Source organism: Labeo rohita, chromosome 24, assembly GCF_022985175.1.
Source record: "Labeo rohita strain BAU-BD-2019 chromosome 24, IGBB_LRoh.1.0, whole genome shotgun sequence".
In the NCBI taxonomy this organism is placed as follows: Eukaryota; Metazoa; Chordata; class Actinopteri; order Cypriniformes; family Cyprinidae; genus Labeo; species Labeo rohita.
The window spans coordinates 1,623,907-1,645,038 of NC_066892.1; the positions used below are offsets into that span (position 1 = coordinate 1,623,907).

The following is a 21,132-nucleotide window of genomic DNA, read 5'->3' on the forward strand; positions in this document are numbered from 1 at the left end:
AGTACTTAAATATATAAAACACATTTAAATATATTAGTATTTAGTATTTGATATTCAAAACATATGTAAAAAAGTGTTATATTAACAAATTAAAGTATTTTAAAAATGTCATCATTTACAACATTTATTATTATTAATGTTAATATTATCATCATAATATGCAAATAAATAAAAATTATTTAAATAACAAATTTTATATATTAAAAAATAAAAGTATTTTAAAAATGCCACCATTAACAAAATGTATAATTACTATTACTGTTTAAATATATAAATAAAATATACATTTAAATAATTTAGTATTTAGTATTTGATATTCAAAAAAAAGGAAATAATAAATAATATTTTAATAAATTATTTAAAAAATGTAATCATTAACAACATTTATTATTATTTTTGTTAAAATATATAAATAAAATGTACATGTAAATATAACAGTATTAGTATTTGATAGTATTTTTATACTACAACAACAAAAACAAGAGAAAAAAGATGATGAGGAACGCTAAAACGTAGGAAAGGAGGAGGAAGAAAATGAGGCAGATGAGAATGAAGACAAGGAGAAACAAGAAGATGAATAAGAAAAAGATGAGGAAGAAGGTGAATAAAAACAGGAAGAGAAAGAAAATGATGTTATTCATGAAGAACAACAACAACAAAAACAAGATGACAATGAAGAAAAAGAATCATAAGGACGTAAATGACAAGAAAGACAAAGGTGTAGAAGAGATATGATGAGATGAAGGACAATGGTGAGGAAGAAGAGGAATAACAAGATGATGAGGAAGAATAAGATCAAAAATAATGAAGACGACTACAAAGAAGCAAGAAGATGAAAAAGAAAGAAGATAAGGAAGATGATGAATAAAGTAGTAAGATAACGATGAAGAAAGAAAATGACAACAACAACAACAAGTTGATAAGATAAGGAAGAACAGCTATACAAAAAAAACAAGATAAGGAAGAGGAAGGAGAGAAAGAAAAGAGGACAAAAGAAGAGGAGGTAGACGAAAATAAATATATGCAAAAAAAAAAAAAAAAATAAAAACAAATACAACAGCACTTGAACAGAGCAAGGTCTAGTGAGGACAGTAAACACGGAAGACGAGGAGCGTGTGTGTCCTCGGTCTGACCCCACAGACGCTGTTGAGACGCTCAAGACGCTCCACCGCAGGAGGCCCAAAACCGCTGCTCCATTGATCTGTTTTACATTTATCCTCAGGATTAGAACGCTTATGCAATGTTAACGGCTTACAAATGATTTAAAACATCACAAATCTGCAAAAGACCAATCCTAAGTACGAGGAAGCAGGGAAAAGCACCTCCGCAGACGGGATTATAGGAAACGGCTCCTTCATCAGTGGAGAAACAGCCTCAAAACTGACCTCCGTTCAGATTAGACTCAACGAAAACAAATAATGCCGAATTAAGAGCTGCGAGACCAGACGAAACCAGGATGCCAAAGCTGTAGATGTTTACTAATATACTACTGCAATTACTGAACCAGGATCAACAAACAGGCAAAAACTCTTAACTAAATTACATAACAACATACAAGATTTACATTATATGGGTCATAACACATTTTTTAGCATTTTAAGACAATTAGCAATTTTTGACAAACATCTGCACTCATATTTAAACATAATCGGTTAAAAAAAACAAATAGACTGATAAATAAATAAATTAATTAAATACTGTATATATAAATAATACAGTATAATATTTTTAATATATAGTGTTTTATTATACATAAATTATATTTATAGATTATTAATACATTATATTATACATTAGAAACCAAAATATAATAATGTAATATAAAACACAACAAGTTCCAGGAAATGAAAGTCTTTTTGTTTTTATTTTATTTTATTAATAAGAAAATTACCATATACTTTATATTTTATATATATATATATATATATAATATAAAACAAACAAATTAATACATTATTCACATAATCAATGAAATACACAAAAAATTAAATACTACCTTAAATATTTAAAAAAAATAATACAAATAATAAAATACTATATCATAAAGCACAAAAATTTTTGTGTATATTTTGTGTATAAATTTGAATATATTTGTACACTAAACAAAGCTTTTTTAAAGATTATTTTTTTAATAAAAGGACACATTAAAAAAATAAAACTTCTGTTTTTGTGTATATTTTGTGCATAAATTTGCATATATTTGTACACTAAACAAAACTTTATTTAAAGAAATTAATACTTTCATATTTAGATGGGACGCAATTGTGTAATAAAATTTAATCAGTTCAGCAAACAAGTAAATAAATAACTAAATACATTTTTCACGTAATCAATAAAATAATACTGAAATATTAAATACTACTTCAAGAAATATGCAAAAAAATACTATAAAATAAAAACTACATGTGTATAATTTCGTGTATAAATTCATATAAATTTGTACACTAAACAAAACTTTTTAAAATGAAATTAATACTTTTATAAAAGGACACATTAAAATAAAAAAATAAAAAAACTCCATTTTTGTGTATATTCTGTGCATAAATTTGTATAACTCTGTAAATATTTGAACACTAAAATTTTAAGAAATTAATGCTTTCATATTTAGATGATATGCAATTGTGTAATAAATTTCATCGATTCAGCAGACAAGTAAATAAATACATTATTCACATAATCAATAAAATACTACAGAAATAAGAAATACTAAAAAAAAATGTGCAAAAAAAAAAAAAAATAAAAAAAAACTACATTGTGTATAAATTCGTATATATTTGCACACAAAACAAACCTTTTTAAAGAAATTAATACTTTTATAAAAGGACACATTAAAATAAAAAACCCTCAATTTTTGTGTATATTTTGTGCATAAATTTGTAAATAAGTAATTATAAATAAATCAATACTTTTATATTTAGAAAGGATGCATTATAGTGATCAGAAAAGTTTTTCTAAGAAGCAATTCAGCATTTTAGAATGATTTCTGTAGGATCATGTCACTCTGAAGACTGGAGTAATGATGCTGAAAATTCAGCTTTGACTCAGAAACAATTACATTTTACAATATATTCACCAGAAAACAGCTATTTCACAATATTACTGTTTTTATTGTATTTCTGACCAAATAAATGCAGCCTTGGTAGGATGTCTTTTGAAATCATAAAACATCTTACTGATATACATTATGGTTTGTCAATAAAACATCGAAAACTCGCCTTTCTAAAACAAAATGAGTGATTCACTGTGCAGTGGGCACAGCTGGATCAGAGATGGACCTAACAGAGGTTCCCGTCCTCTGGAGAATCAGGGACACAACGACTCCAGATCGAGCACATCTGCTGTGGGGCCGTCCAGCCCTAAAACAGACTCAAGTAGGCCAGGCTGACCCATATAGAGCTCCCGCAGGAGCCACTGCCGCATAGACGACGCCCAAACACACGCTTCATTCCCCACTTCTTACTGCAGCCCACGGAGTCACGCCATCGTAATGACGACGAGTAAAACTAAAAGTAAAGTCCATTTATGTAAGTACAGTAGTGAGTCAACTTAAAATGATCGTTCACAGCAAAATTAACATCATTAGCATTAAAACTGAGTGTCCTCCTTCTGTGGAACACAAAAGAAGGATTGGAAAATGGATTTGGAAAATGTCTCAGTGTTTTTGTCCATATAGTGAATGGGCTCCAATGTGGTTTGTCTATTTTTAGGTGAACTATCCCTTTAATATGCAGCCTTTTGTCAGTTTTACCAAAAAGTCAAAACACTGATGTGTTAACATGAACATCCCGACGAGCTGTATAAGAAGTTAATCCAAAATGTCTCCAAAATCAATGCTGTAACAAATAACCAGATTTCCAAGTACAGAGACAGACTGAAACAGTCAGATACAGTCGATAAAAACTTTATTAACTGTGTGGTCACTAGAAAAATCTACACGTGAATCAGATGTAGTAAAGAGTACAGCAGCCAGCATGTGTGCCAGTGACAGAAGAAGAAACAGCAACGCGTTTGAAGCCTTTTATGGTTTCTGGTTAAACATTCACATCGTAAGACTTGACCTTAATGCAATTTCAATCGATTTGTCTATCAATGCAGCATGTGATTTCTGTGACATTTGCAGCACCTAACAGAGTTTCAAATAGCTGCACAATAACAAAAGACAAATGGCAGATGAGAAAAAATTACATGGCAAAAAATAAAAAAAAATAATATATATATATATATATATATATATATATATATATATATATATATATATATATATATATAATCATATTTTTTATTTATATATATATATAATTTTTATTTTAATAACAATAAAAGGAAACAAGTAGGTGGAGGTGTAAATAAAATAGTATAATATTATTTTAAAGACGAACATTTTATTTTATTTTATTTTTTATTTCTTTTCTTTTTTTCTTTTCTTTTCTTTTCTTTTCTTTTCTTTTTTCTTTTCTTTTATTTGCACCACGACCTACTTGGTTTCTTTTGTTGTTATTATTTTATTTACTTATTTTTGGTTTTGTACCACTGGTGTTGCAAAAATGGGACTTGCGAGCCAAGACATCCTATGAATAAAATGCATGAAATAAATATGTTATTTTCATAAAAGACCACTTAAGACAGTGTTTACTGTAGGTTTCTGTAAGTTCATTAAAACCATGTAGATGACAAGAAAAACAGACGAATCATTCAATCATTAAAAACACATGCATTTGTTAAAAACAAACACAGCTGAAAGAAAGGGAGTTACGTAATGGAAACACATCAGCTAGAAAAAAAAATACCTGAGTGCAGCGTCAGGCCTGAAACTTCTACTAAAAACTACCTAGCGACAACAAATGGCTTTAAAGACACAAACATCTGAAGTTTGAACATTTTAACAACATTTTTAGTCAATTTTGAGTGAATGTTGCGTAAAACATATGTAAGTTTATTTTATATATTTGGCTATACTGCTACCTGCTCTATAGATATTAACAGCATCTTTGTAACCCATGCACACTTTCAGCACACGGGCCGAATGATTGCATTTGCATTTCTGGCCTTAGACAGACAGTCTGCTACGAGTGCTTATATAAATGCTGCTGAGACTACAACAGGCTGTGGGTGTTTGTGACTGTGTGATGAACTTTGGCAGCTCAGGTCTCAGAGAAGTGAGCTTTAACATGGCCAGACAGGAGGACGGAGGGAAGTGTACATGTGCGGATGTTTGTGCACACGATGCATCTTACTATGTAATCAAATGCAGCAATTGAAACAACACGTCTCTTTGGGCGAATGCTGTATAATGATAAACAAAGCAGTGTGCTTTAAAACTAATAAGACATATTACTAATGGTGCATGTTTACAGGTAAACCGTAATTATCACTAGTAATGAAGTCTCTAAAAGGATATTTAGACAAGAATAGACTTACAGCCAACATGAAACGGCAGTTACAAACCATTTCACTTCTATAATGTGATGCATTTTGGGGTGAAGCAGGATATTCAGGGTCAAAACTAGTGTTAATTTAATATAATGTGTGTATATATTCAATTTTTTTATTTAAAGTTTAAATAGCGTTTTTGTGTTTTTTGCCATTTTTTGTATTTTTTTTTATATATTCCATTATAGTTAGAGTTATTTTAGTACATACAATTAAATTAAAAATTTAAATGAGAAAGCTGGAATAATAAAATATTACTTATTTATTTTAATTTTAAAATATTTTTCAGTTAATCTTCATATATAATAAACATTAGCTGAAATAAAATAATAATTAAAAATATATTACAATTATTATTATTTACTATTCACTATTAATAATTGCTATTATTTTATTCTAGTAACAAAAGTGTTAAGTACAGTTTAGTATTATTTAACTATAATAACCCTGGTCAGAGCTGAAGTAGTTTGCAGTGGATTGTGGGAGATCAACTTTCTATTTAATATTATTATTTCTGTAACATGTATCACATTACCTAACACTAATTAATTAACTGACACCACAGCAGCCTAGAACAATGAATAAAAAATAGGTTAGATAAAACCTATTTTTCATTTTTTGGAAAAAATGTGCTCTGATACATCATTCACAATAAGACAATGAGGTTAATTGTGATTTCATATTGACTTTAATTGGTGAAATGTGCATGAGAAAGAAGAAAGACCTGACAGTAAGACAGTAAACAGATCGAGTGTGTGTGTGTGGATCTCGAGGCGTGTGTGACTTGTCTGTCATCACTACATATATCAACTCTCACTCTGAGCTACCATTCCCTTAAAAGATCCCATTTCCCATGAGCCTACAGAGGGATTTCCTCCGGTGGTGTGTGTTTGGAGCGTCCCGCGGTTGCACTGATGATGCTGTACAGTGTGGCTGGGATGACTTTGCCAAAGAGGAAGAAGAAAATGTCTTTAAATGAGAGGCTGGAGTGCGTCTGACAGCCAGACTGTGTTCCAAACCCTAGTGAGCCGTCTACATAGTCAGCATTGTAAGGCATCTTAGTGTATTCCAGAAATAAAAGCTGGTCTAAACAGACATGCTGCCTTTTAAGACACCTTAATAAAGATTAATTGTTTGGCACCATCGTGGGCAGGAAATGCCAGAATGCATTGCGATGAAATAGCAAGAACATGCAAAATTCTAATTAAAAATATTCATAAAAATTTAAAATTGAATTAAAAACTATTTTGCCCAATTTTTGTGTTGCATGCGTTTTTGTTTTGAGCATTTACATTATTAGAAAAACATATTTTACCCAGTATTTGTGCCTCATTTGTGTTTTTAGTATCATGTTACCAGAAAAATGCATATTTTGGGCATAGAAAAATGCACATTTTACAAAAAAAATTTTACCTAATTTTTAATTTCCATGTGTTTTGAGTGTCAAATTATTAGGAAAAAAAAATGCATATTTTACAATGTTTTTAATACAGTTTTTGAATGCCATGTTTTGAGTATGACTTTATTTTACCCTATTTTTATGTTCCATGTTTATATGCATTTTGAGCATGACATAATTAGAAAAATGCATATTTTACCCAATTTTTGTGTTCCATGTGTTCTGAGCATCACATTATTAGAAAAACGCACATTTTACCCAATATTTTATGTGATTTTGTGTTAAAAATAGCCATATATGCCGTAATTAGGGTTGAGTATCGAATAACTTTTATAACTTTAATAATAATAATATTTTGCAATATATAAATACATTTTTCTAAAAACAGATAACTTTATAAAAAAAAAAAAATGTTTATTGTTACCATGTTTTAAAATGTATTTATATATATATTGTTTTTGTTTTTCTTATGAATGCTACTTGAGTGCTAAGAATTTATGCTGTTACTTGGATGTTAAATGTTGAATGAATTTACTTGAAAATAGATGTTAAACAGTTAAATACTGAGGTTTCAGCAGTGATTATAGCCTAACAATGTGATTAGAGGCACAAATAAAAGGCCGCTTCATATTTAAATCAGAACCAAGATTTGATAAGAAACTGATTTGATACGCAGATACTGAATTGATAAAGTGAAACAATACCTAACCCTAGTCGCAATAGTTTATTAAAACCGCACATGTGCTGTGTAAACGGCCCCTTAGTAGGCAGCAGCCTATGTAGACAGCAGCTCACTAGGGTTTGGAATCATGATTTTCTCCATCTCTCAACCCATCCCAAGTCCTTAAGCAGGGTGTAACGCTGAGGGCTTTTGAAGAAGGTGTCGGGAACAGGTTTTCCAGAAGGTTCAGCGGCGTAAGCGAGAGGAGGAGAAGAGGCATCGAGACGCAGCCGCAACCACGAGCAGAGCATCTAGTTGTCTGAAGCGAGACACGGGCGGAAACAGACATGGACGCAGGGCAGAAACAAACAGCAGACGGGAAAAGAACAACAGCGCTGGTTAGTAATTCACACCTGTCAATCAATCTGTCACATCAGCCTCCTGGCATGCAGCATGCAAGGCCCCACCCCCAGATATGCAAATAAATAAATAAATGAAGGCGTGTTTAAAAATGGCTCTATTCCCTGGACATCTGCGTCGGCTGCAGCTCACAGATCTATATTCTCTGCCCTACTTACTTCCTGCAAGAACAGCAAAGAGAAACTTTCCATAATCATGATGAATGTTTGGAAATCCAGAGCTCATGCTGGAGATCATTCCAGCACAACAGCGCCATCTTAAGGACAGTCCACCTCGTATCGTATCATGCATTACTAAAGCAAAGCTGGGCTTTCAAGAGCATTTGTGATCTTTATACTTTCATTATACATTAAATGCTTTATAAAATTAATGCATGCTTTTTTTGTCCTTCCCATCATAAAGCCATTCAGTGAAGCACATATTAGAAACTGATGATCATTTTGTGAGCTGCAGTGACTCCAGAGCCCAGATGAAGCACCTTTTTGCATCAGCATGCAATGACAGTCTGACTCGCCCTGTCTGAAGCATTTTGCTCTTGTGTGCTAAAAGAGGAGAGTAAATTATTACTGTCATACGAGTGTGTGAGAATGGAGGCAATTAAGACAAATGCCAAACCTACAAGAGCAAGAAGCACTGACGCTTTGAGCTGAAATCAAGACATGGGAGGCGGCACGCACTGTCATGGCAAAGAAATATAAAGTAATGGATAGTAATATGACAGGGGTTAATCAGATAGCAAACAGCCAAACATAAATAAATAAATAAATAAATATATTTCGTTAATTATTTTTTTATTTAAATTTTTTATTCTTAATTCTAATTATTCTTATATTCTTATTCTTATTTAATTTCAAGTAATGGTTTTAGTTTTAGACTTAACTATAATAATACATTTAGTATTACATAATTTTTTTTTTATAGTTGCCAATGCTAATTAGTTTTTCATTTAGTTTAATTTAATACACTAAAATACCTACAATAAAAAGTATATACATATTTAAAAATAAATAAATAAAAATGACAGACGCATATGCCAAATTTACTAAACTTAAAGTTAAATTTTAAGACTTAATTAAAATGCAAAACATAAAAATAATTTACTTTTATATTTTAATGTAGAATATTTTTATTACATTTTTTGTATTATTTTTATTTTAATTTAAAATATTAATACAAACTATAAAAATCTCAATAACATTCAAATAACACCTATAAAAAGTAAAAACAAAATAAACCTCTAAATCAGACCCAATATTTTACCCAATTTTTGAATACCATGTGTTTTTATGTGATTTGAGTATCACGTTATTAGAAAAATACATATTTTAACCAATATTTTACAAAAGTTGTGTGTTAAAAACAGCAAGACGTGTCGCAATTAAGTTTGAGTGTTAAGAACCGGTTCGTATTTTGTTTAAAGTATTAATAAAAACTATAAACGTATGTCAATAATACCAAATTAACACTGCCGCCATTCAAAAAAAATGAAAACAATAACCACATAAGGCTATGAATCAGACTACTTTGTCAAACAGACTTAAAATCACCTTGTGCAAATGCAAACTGCTGTAGAGAAGTGGATGATAATTATTTGCTAAAAATCTTTTGACATATTTTGAGATTTGTCAACTAGGTAAAATGACTTTGCTTGACTCCATTTGAGTGCCTATACACGATCACAATTTTAACCTGTGTGTGTATCAACAAACGGGAAACAATAATGACAACAAAAAGTTTGGCAAAGTCAAATCCCACAGACAGACGTCATGTGACAGAGGACGCCAGATATCAAGACTGAGGAGAACACTAAAATTGTGCTATTCAATGCACTGCTAACGGGATAAACATGCAATTATAAGTAAACTAAAACCTTGGTAAATGAAGGTTTTAGTCTCCTCTACGCCCACTAAGACGAGTGACTTCTTGTCCCACCAAAACAAATGATCTGAACTGAAAATGAGCATGAAAGAAAACAAGCAAACCAAGGAATGAATCAAATAATGGAGCGATATCCGAAACTAAACTGGGGCGATGAGAAATTCTGAGGTGTCTCTTACCAGGGTTTTGACCCCCTTGGACTTCCTGCTGTCCGTTCTCGACTACTGTACCCGGATCTGCTCACACACACACACACACACACACACTCCACAATTAGAGGCGTCTGAATGGGAAAATCCTCAAAAGCAGACGGAAGATTCCAGACAAACACACAGTTTGCTCAATGCAAACAAACTCCTGAAAATCAATCAGATAGACGCCCACAAAAGATTCACACAGGCCAGTATGAACCAGAGGAGTGCTTATTACACACAGATACATTCAAAGAACATCACAGGTTACTGAAACAGGAGAGACCAGTTTGCAAACATACTTCATCTTGAGAAAAATGTTTAACAATCTGTGAACAAAGATGCTGCACAACTTATATTGTAAAATAAGCAGGAAAAAAAAAAAAAAAGGAAAAAAAAAAAAAAATCAGAATCAGATGTTAACACTTAAATGTAGTCAAAAATGCAATAAAAAAATGCTATGGGAAAAATGTAATGCAATAAAAGATTATAAAAAAAATGCAATAAAATAAAATAAAAAAAATGCAGTTCAATGCATTAAAAAAAAAAAAAAGTAAAAATGCAATGCAATGCAATAAAGTAAAAAATGCAATGCATTTAAAAAATGTAAATAAAAGGCAATGCAACGCAATAAAATAAAATGCAGTGCAATAAAATCAAAAATAAAATGCAATGCATTAAAAAAATTAATAAAAATGCAATGCAATGTAATAAAATAACAAAAGAAATACAATGCAATGCAATAAAATAAAATGTAATGCATTTAAAAAAAGTTAATAAAAATGCAATACATTTAAAAATAAAAAATAAATAAAAATAAAAATTGCAATGCAATGCAATAAACTGCAATAAAATGAAACGAAATACTGGTAGTACATCAGCATTATGCAATAAAACTTGTGCACGCCTAATGTTTTCAATGGGCAACCCGTTAACGTCAACAGATCAGACTCACCCTTCCCGTCATTGTCCAGCAGTGGGACGTAGTTCGACTTGTCAACCGTCTCTCCGACCTGATCGTCGAAGGCCTCTGACTCCAGCGTAGCCACAAAATCCCTCTCCACCTTGTCCTCCATGTCAGGCTGAAGAACGCTATCGGTCAGAGCGTCGGTCAAGCTTAGATCCGCCATGACTCTTACTGCAACAAAAAGACAATGAGAAAAAAACATTTAGTTTTAATAATCACATTAATCACTTTTAATAACACATTAATTAATAAGTACTACTCATGCTCATTAATGTTTTGTATTTACTGTAATTTATGTACTATAATATGCACTGCGTCAGAAACAAATGTGTGCAGGAAACACTTTCTATGATGATGATGATTATGTCACGTTATGATGCAATCTCTTGACATTAGCCATGAGATGTGAAATTATTTCATCAGATACTCGTTTGATCATCCGACATGCCCATTATCAGTAGAAATCAAAGCAGCAAATAAATAAATAAAAAAAAACAAGATCGTTTTGAGGGTGAAACCAGCCCAAATGTGCTCATTTCCTTCTTTAACTCCCTTTTTTCAAAGCCTGTGATTCATTTGCGGCGTATCTTTGCTGATAATCATAATTTGTGTCTTCCTGTGTTGTGTAATCTCAAGACTTTGCGTCTGTGTTTTCCTAAATCACAGAGATTAAAGATGTGGCAGCAGTGTAACGCAGCAGGATTACAGCTGTGGGACGGACACACACACACTCACACACACACACCGAGCTCTGTCCCGATTAAACAGAGCTATCCTGAAGCATCAGTTCTGAGCTGAAAATCACTTTTTCCTTATTAAAACTTACACTGTTACACTGAGACACTGCACAACTTGTATTACTAAATAAGCATTAGAAAAAAAAAAACAATAAGAATCAGATCATGCAAATGTAGCCACAAAAGGAATAAAATAAAAATAAATGCTATAGAGAAAAAAAAAAAATGCAATGCAATTAAAAAAAAAAAAACAATAAAATAAAAAAAAAAAAAAAACAAATAAGATGCAATACATTAAAAATGTAATGCAATAAAATAAAAAACAGCAATGCATGCAATAAAACAAAAATAAAATAAAAATAAAACGCAATGCAATGCATTTAAAAAATTTAAATAAAAATGCAATGCATTTTATAAGAATCAGATCATGTAAATGTAGTCAAAAAGCAACAGAAATAAATGCTACGGAGAATAAATTTAAAAAAATGCAATGCAATTAAAAATAAATAAATAAATAAAATGCAATGCAATGCAATAAAATAAAGAAACAAATTCCAATTAATTGAAAATTGAAATTGAAATTGTAATACATTAAAAATAAAAATGCAATACATTAAAAAATAAAATAAAATACAATGCATTAAAAAATAAAAATGCAATGCAATGCAAAAATAAACTAAGCTAAACTAAACTAAACTAAACTAAAATAAAAATGATGACCTAATGTTTTCACTGGGTAACCTTAAAATAAAGTTCATAAAGTTCATAATAATAATAATAATAATAATAATAATAATACAATTTTAAATAAATAAAACTGTAAAAATGACAAACTCACATTTAAAAACAATATGAATAAAATGAATAATATAATTAAGTGCATTACTATTGCTACAATAAAACTGAAAAAAATTGTAATAAATATAAAATAAATAAACAGTAACAAAACAATATTAAAATATAAAAATACAATAAAATATATTTTCAAAATAAAATAAAAATTTAATAAAATAAAATGGGCAGTCATTAATATTGACCTCATAAATCACAGAGCTGACTCATATGTAGCTGTCAAATCCCGTGTGGCGTCCCCTATTGGTGAGACACCACCATGAGGAGGACAGAATGTTCCAGTGGAGGAAGAGAGGGGCTTTCAGACAGGAAGTGGGTGTGAATGTTAGGTGTATGACAGCGGCGGCAGGCACTTGTGAGCTGAACTTTCCTTCTGCACTCAAGCATGCAGTCGACTCAAGGCTTTCATGAGGTCATTACGTCTGCTGCTCTACTGTGGTGAGGTGACATCATCATTATGAGCTGCAGCAACCAGACCTTGAAACTAGCAGCTGAGCGAAGCCAAACTGCCTACCGTTGACCCTGACAGTCGGACTGTTAATAAACAGACTACTGTTGTGTAATGACACAACAACCCAAAGGTCATGATGCATTTACTTTGATTGTTATCATGATTAATAAGCAGTTTATTTATTAAACATCATATTAAGGTTGTTTCATGCTTGATAGAAAACAGAAAAGTGAACTCAGTTGTTTGTGCTGACATTCCTAGTAACATTCCTGTAGCAGTAAAATAAAATAAAATAAAATAAATGAAATGAAATGCAAAACAAAAAATAAAATAAAATAAAATAATGCAATTCAATTAAAATTATAAAAAAAGAAAAAAAAAAAAACCTAACATAATAAAAAAATAGTTAAATTGAAATAAATAAAATTAAAATGAAAATACTAAAAATATAAACAAATTAAATAATAAAATGAAAATGAAACAAAAATAACCATTACTAATAATGGTTTGTGCTGATATTCCTAGCAACATTCATGTAGCAATAAAACAAAACAAAATTAAATTTAATTTAATTTAATTAATAAAACGTAATAACATGAAAAATATAATTAAAATAGTGAAATAAATGCAATAAATAAAATAAAATAATAAAATTCAATTAAAATTATAAAATGAAACATTAAAAACTAAAAAAAAAAAAAATAATAACCTTAAAATAAATTAAATTAATAAAAAATACAAACAAATTTAATAATAATAATATGAAAATTAAATATGAAAAAAATAACCACTTAATAACCAATTAATTTATTAAACATCAAATTACTTTTGTTTCATGCTTTATATAAAACATAAGTGAACTCAGTTGTTTGTGCTGACACTCCTAGCAAAAAAAAAATAACAACAACATGAAAAATTTAATTAAAATAATGGAATAAAAAGCAAAAAGTAAAATAATAAAATTCGATTAAAATTATAAAATGAAAAAAAAAGTTAAATAAAATATATTAAAATAAAATAATTAAAATAAAAAAATAATAAAATAAAAATAAATTAAAATAAGAATACTAAAAAAAATAAACAAATTAAATGGAATGACAATAAAAAAAAACCATTCTTAATAATTATTAATTTAATAAACATCATATTACTGTTGTTTCATGCTTTATATAAAAGAAAAGTGAACTCAGTTGTTTGTGCTGACACTCCTAGCAACATCCATTTCGCAATAAAACAAAATAAAACTAAAAACTAAAATATAATAAAATAATAACATAAATAAATGAAAATAATGAAATAAAACCAAAAAAAAATCATGAAATAAAAACAAAAAATAAAATTAACAAAATTCAATTAAAATTATAAAATGAAAAAAAATAAGTGAAAAAATAAAAAACTAAAATATTAAAATAAAAAGATAATAATAAAGTAATATAAAATTAAATTTAAAAATTCTAAATATATAAACAAATTAAATAATAAAATGAAAATTAAAAAAAAAAAAACCATGCTCAAAAAACACTTTATTAAATATCATATTACTGTTGCTTCATGCTTTATAAAAGCCACTTAGTCATGTATTACAGTGATTCGACCATACAAATGTACGACACGAATCATTCTCACACAGCTTATTGCTTCAATTGCGTATGACCTGGATTCTACAAGATCTGAGCGTCAGAGGATCAGGGAGCAGCAGCGAATCAGCAATAAACTGCTGTGCTGAGATTTTCAGCTTTAGCTACATTCACAAGCTATAAACATTATGACATAATATGACATGACTGGCTCTCCTCCACTGTCTTTCAGCAGCCGTTCCCTCCAGAACCTGTTCAGCTGCAGTAAGTTACAAAACATCAGGTCTCAGGAGTGAGACGCAATGACGAACAGGAGAACCACATCTGCAACACACTAACTACTGCTTACGTGCTCAACAACGTGCTCAAGTTCATTAATATATAACAGCAGTTCAGGAAAGACTGGCCCTTACCTAAATGACTTTCAACAGGTGAGTTTTTAAGAGCCTAGCTTTTCAAAAACAAAACAAATGCTGTGCCAACCTCGTAAGCTCTGGTTAAAGATATCACATTCAGGAAGTGCTATTTGGGCCGTGAGCCTAATAAAACGTGGCAGATCACATCGGAAGTCATCATGTTTGAACAAAGGAAGGATAGTGAGGGAATGTGTTGATTTTAATACAGCCAGCCAGAACTAACATGATTCACTTTAACAGTCATTGTGGGTGTGTTTACTATAAACGTGTCTCTAAAAATTAACAAAATCTGACCTAACCGCATGCTAGAGGTTTTATATTAAGAAAAAAAAAAAAATTATATAATTATATAATTATATAATATACAATATTATATATATATAATATTATATATATATATATATATAAATATATAATACACATATATATACACATATATATATATTTTTTTACATTTTTATATTTAGTTTTTATTTTAATAATGTACTTTGCTTTGCCATTTATTATTATTATTATTATTATTATTATTATTATATAATGTATATAGAATTTTTAGCAATTTTATTTGTTTTATTTTATACATATATAAAACATAATATATAAAATAATGTTATAGTTTTATATTATATAATATATATATATATATATATTTTTTTTTTTTTATTTACTTTTTATTTATTTATTTATTTATTTATTCATTCATTCATTCAATTATATTTGTTTGTTTTTTCTTATTATTATTCTTACAAGTAACAAAAAAATGATTTATGCTTTTAAACAGTTAAACAAACGTGTTCATCCTCTGGTCGTGTGAGGCCATTGACACAGTTAAGCCTGTGTAATCTACTGATCTACAAACACAGCACACACACAGGTATGCTGCTCACACACATGCCATAATCTTCTACACACATGAGTTGAGATTGAATTGTGGGTGTGTCAGTAATCCAAACACAAACACGATCCGATCTTATTACACACACACACACTTACTTTCAAAATTCAGTGATGACATGCTTGAGAATCAGGAACTAGAGATTCATAAAACAAATCTCACTACAGAGAGAGATATGATTCAAATTCAGGGTCACTGTAATTAACCAAAAACAAACAAACAAATCATAACACTGAAATACAATAATGCTTTTTAATTTTTTTTTAATTTTTTTTTTTAAAAGCATTTTTATTTTTATTTAGTTAAGAATTAGAATAACTAAAATAAAATAAATTTAAACAAATCAAATCAATTATGATTTAATTTGATAACAAATCAAATTAAATCATAATATTAACAAAAACTACAATAGTGTATCAGTGACCATAAAATAAGACTACTCAATTTAAAAATAAAGTCATAGTAGTTTAAATGAGAAAGAGTAAAATAACTAAATTCCAATATCCAAGAAAAGAAGCAACATTAAAACAAAAAGGAGCAAATTTGCACTTTTTTGCAGGTTGAACTTATAATAATAATAATAAAATAAAATAAAGAACATCACAGTCTTAATACAGGTTTAACATGCAGTGAAACACAAATACTTTCTATTAAGTTTGTTTCTTTATAATTTAGTGCTATTGCCAGCTTTCATGACTATATTCACGGCCAGAAACATAGAAACTTGTAAATAAACATAGAAAATGTAAATAAATAAATAAATAGATAGATAGATAGATAGATAGACAGCAACTTGTAAGCAATTAATAAAAACATTTTATAAAAGATTTTAAAAGTCTATATTTGATTTTAAAAAACCTAAATCTGGCCTCACTGAAAAGTCTTTCGATTGTGTACATCTGTAAAAATAAAGCAAATATATAAGCTCTTCCAGTTTTCAAATGTGATAGAAAAAAAATTAAAATTTCCCATTAGAGATCTTTAAAAGAATAAATAAGTCCATTAATTTCTAATGTATATAAAAATCTTATATAGAATTATTATTATTAATAATTTTTTAAATAAAGCTTAATACAGCTTAATATCACAAACATTTCTTGTTATAATTTAAAGCAGGTTTTTATATTAATTACCTGCGTGTGTTGTACTGTGGTGTGGTCCAAAACGTTTACCACACTCTTCACATCAGATGTGCTGAACTGTTCACACATCACAACTGTCCTCTTTTTTGTATTTTAGTCTCTCAAACACACATAACACCGGTCACATCAACCATAAATCAAATGCACATACACATCTATCCATTTTCTCTCCTGTCGATAATCATTTCATTGTTTTCCTCAGGGTAAATTTGCCCACTCAATATTATTTTAGCAAACAACACCTACAGTTTAGCAAGGTCAAACTGTTGACGTGCTCTCACAGCATTTTTGGGCATCTGTCTAGGTCGGCAACACGCTAGGTTTTAAGAAACGGCTGGATCAGGCCTGACATTTCTGTGCAACTAACGATCACTAACATGTTCAGAAGTTTTGCCTTTCAGCAGGCAAATGACAAAACTGTCTCTTATTTCATATTCCACTCGGTCTGGTTTGGTTTCCTTCTGCTTTTTTTCTGCTGATGCTTACATGTGCAAATATGAATTTACAGCCACTTACAAAAAGATGCAAACCAGCCCAAAACTAGTACTACTGCCATGGTGGAGCAACAGTTTGAAGAGAGTCCTGCTGAGCAAAAAGATAAACTCTCAACATGTTTATATCTAGCTAAATAACAACATGTATGACGTGCATGCGCAACGAGAATGCGCACTTGTAATGCATTGGTGTGTGTTTGTATACTTGAGTATATGGGTGGGTGGGTGTGTGTGTGTGTGTGTGTGTGTGTGTGTGTGTACAAGCCTCCCGACATTCCATTGATGCCTGGAATTCCCTGGTGTGACACTGCAGCAGGTTTAGAGAAGGTCTTCACTGTGACTCAGTCAAACACACACACACACACGCGCGGTCTCTGTGCTTTATCACAGTTTGCACAAAGCCAGCATTCACCTGTCTCACTCTCACCTTGATCTGGGTCATCTACTGACCCTTAACCAGCTGCAGTCAATTATAAACAATTCTGGACTGTTCTCTAATGAGTTTGGCCTGTTTTATCACTGCTGTGAGAAAATTAAACAATAAGTCACTCAAGGCTGTGTCTCACTTGACTGGAAACAAAGTCAAAAGTGCCTGGAAACCCACTTAACCGTGGTAAAATGTATGTAACACACAGCCTTGTTTTATTAATAACAGCATTACTGAATAATTATAATAATATATATATATATATATATATTTAAACATAATAACTAATAAAAGAATAATATTATTTAAATAAAATAAATACAATATTAATTAAATAAATATAATTATTGAAATTTCACATCAACATTATTTAAAAAAAACAACAACAACAACAACAATAATAATAATATGAATAATCATTACACCTATGAACAACAATAATTATAATATTTAAATAAAATAAATACAATATTAATAAAATAAATATAACTTAATAAACATTCGCATCAACATTATTAACAACAACACTATTACAACTACTACTACTAGCCTACTATTACTACTACTACTAATAATGAATTCCAATAAGGTGTGATCACGAGTTTGCACATGTAAGACATTTCACACTGGATTTGAACATGGCTCATCAAATCAGTTTTTAGAAATATGGAGAACAAGAACATGGACCAAACTACTAACATGCTCTCATTACTGCAGAAGACAAAAGCGGTTCCTCAGCACTTCCCCTTTAATGATATTAGACACAAATGGTGTCCATTTCACAGGGCGCTTAATGAAAACACTCGGCCAGGCCCTGAAACTCAATACTGCCACACTTGTTTGCATGTCTTTACAGAGCCATGCAGTGTAAAAATAAAACTGGTTCAGAGAAAGCATGTTACGGTCTCTTCCTCTTGGCCTCACCTTTCTACACACAGATCTGACTGAAGATCCCAAAATAATTAGCACACGTGTGTTTATGTTCACAGATATATGCTGCATGCAAAACAATGCAAAAATACAACAATCTTGTCTGTAAAAGAGTGAACAAACTGATCACAGCAGAAACTGCAAAGTTCAGCCAATTCAACTCTTTGTACAATTATCATACAAAGAGCCAGAGCTACAGAAAGGAACAATATACAGTGCTTCAGATACTACAGGTTAATAATGCAAAAAAATAAAATAAAATAAAAAAACAATAAATTAAAATAATAATTAAAAAAAAATAAATTAAATTAGAAGAAGAAGAAAAAAAAATTATCAATAAATTTTAAATAAATTTAAACAAACTTTTATAATAAATTTTATTAAAATACATTTTAAATTTTTTTTTTTTTAAATAATGATTTAAATTATTTCAATGCTTAATTGACTGATTATATTAAATATTTTTTGTTTTATTTTGTTTTTTGTATTACAGTACTTCATTTACATTATTAGGTTGCATTATTTTATTTTTTCTTCACAGAGGAGATTGTGGATTTCTCTTTTTTTATCATTCGATATGATTTATAATATTGTAAGCATCTACAAAAAAAATACATTAACCATTTTTTCGGAATAAAATCAAGTGAAAAATGATATTGTAGATAAGTAAATGTGTCCATTTCACAAATATCTACAATGAAACTGCAAGTAACGCATTTACTTAAACATGACATTTTGAAGCAGAAAGAATTAAAAAGCATTTTCTTGTAAAAAAAAAAAAAAAAATAATAAAAAAAATAAATAAATAAATAAAATAAATAACCTTACAAGTTATTTACAATTTAGAATTCAGATTTTTTTTTTTTTTTTTTTTTTTTATAGTTTAGGTGTGTCTCCTCTGCAGATTGAGCTGATGAGATACGACGAGTGACGAATTAGTGAGAAATTTCCCTGAGAGCGGTAATTCAATAACACACAGTCATTCTGTCATGCGCTTCAGTCTTAAGTAAACATTAATATTAACTGCAACGTCCATTAGCATAATTGTGCACTATGTTTATGACTAGATTTCCATATGTAAGACACATGTGCGTGCGATGTGTGGAGCTGTATCTGTGTCCGCTGTCTCCTTCACAGAGACACGCTGTGAGCTAATGACGAGCTGTCAGTGTGTTTGTGCGCAGTCAGCTCAGAAAAAGTGTCTCTGCCTTCGGCCAGAAGCGCTGGATCTGTGTCAATTCTCACAGCGCACGACCTCTGATGGGTGGTTGTATTGATCCACATATTTAGACAGAGAAACACCGCAAACACTGCGACCCAAAAGCAAACGTGCAATTCAGAAGCAATTTACAATTCAAAAGCAATTATCGTACATTTTTCAAGAAAATGCAATTTCTGTTTTGCCACTTAAAAATGTAACAAGTAATTCAAAAAAAAAAAAGTTTTAAAAGAAAAATACTACTTTAGTCTTGCTATTTAATTTCATGTTTAATTCAATGTGTTACTTTTTCTTTCTTTGTACATGTGAAATTTACTAGTAATTTCTGAGTGGAAATTGTTTTTAAAATATATTCATTTATTTAAATGATTCATATTTAAAAAAAATATTAAAAGTAAAAAATTACAAGATTATTGCAGTAGGTTTTACAAAAAAAATACTATTTCAGTCTTTTGGCTTAATCCAATGTGTTACATGCAGTTTCTTTGTAATTATTTGCAAAATTTACAAATAATTTTAAAGTAAAAAACATTTTAACATTTTTTTCCAACTTATTTTTTGAATTTGTAAATAAAACAAAGACTATTTAAATAAATTACTTTTACAAGAAAAATACTATTTTAGTCTTGCTACTTAAATAATTTCATGTTTAAATTTAATGTGTTACTTCTTTCTTTGTAATTATTTGTGAAATTTACAAGTAATTTTTAACTTTTAAAAAAAAATTCAAATTATTTTAAAGTTTTAAAAGAAAAATACTATTTCATTCTAGCTACTTAAAGGTGTTACTTCGTTTATTACATAAGTTCTAAATATTACAAGTTTATTGCACTAAGTTTTATATAAAAATACAGTGTGTTACTTGTGAAATTTACAAATAATTTCCAAGTAAAAATTGTTTTAACACTGTTATTTCCAAATTATTTATTTGTAAATTTTTTTTTTTTTTTGGATGGTGGTGGGGGTGTTGTACCACTCAGAGTGAAGCAGAATCGATGTGCTTAACGACTCGTTTTATTTTTGGTGTCGTCTGACAGGTTTGTCTG

At 29.5% G+C, this 21,132-nt stretch overlaps 1 protein-coding gene across 8 annotated transcripts in view; it reads right to left on the bottom strand.

Moving 5' to 3' along the window:
* Positions 1–21,132, bottom strand: part of LOC127155534 (microtubule-associated protein 4) — a 78,398-nt gene that overhangs the window by 51,187 nt on the left and 6,079 nt on the right. For 7 of the 8 annotated variants that reach the window (XM_051097806.1, XM_051097803.1, XM_051097802.1 and 4 more), the window contains exons 2-3: positions 10,935–11,117; positions 9,968–10,024 (exon numbers count right to left, since the gene is read on the bottom strand). In XM_051097806.1, the coding sequence (XP_050953763.1) occupies positions 9,968–10,024; positions 10,935–11,109 (232 nt within the window). In that variant the 5' untranslated portion in view covers positions 11,110–11,117. The remainder of the gene's footprint in view (positions 1–9,967; positions 10,025–10,934; positions 11,118–21,132) is intronic. The other variant, XM_051097799.1, reaches the window with a different exon arrangement.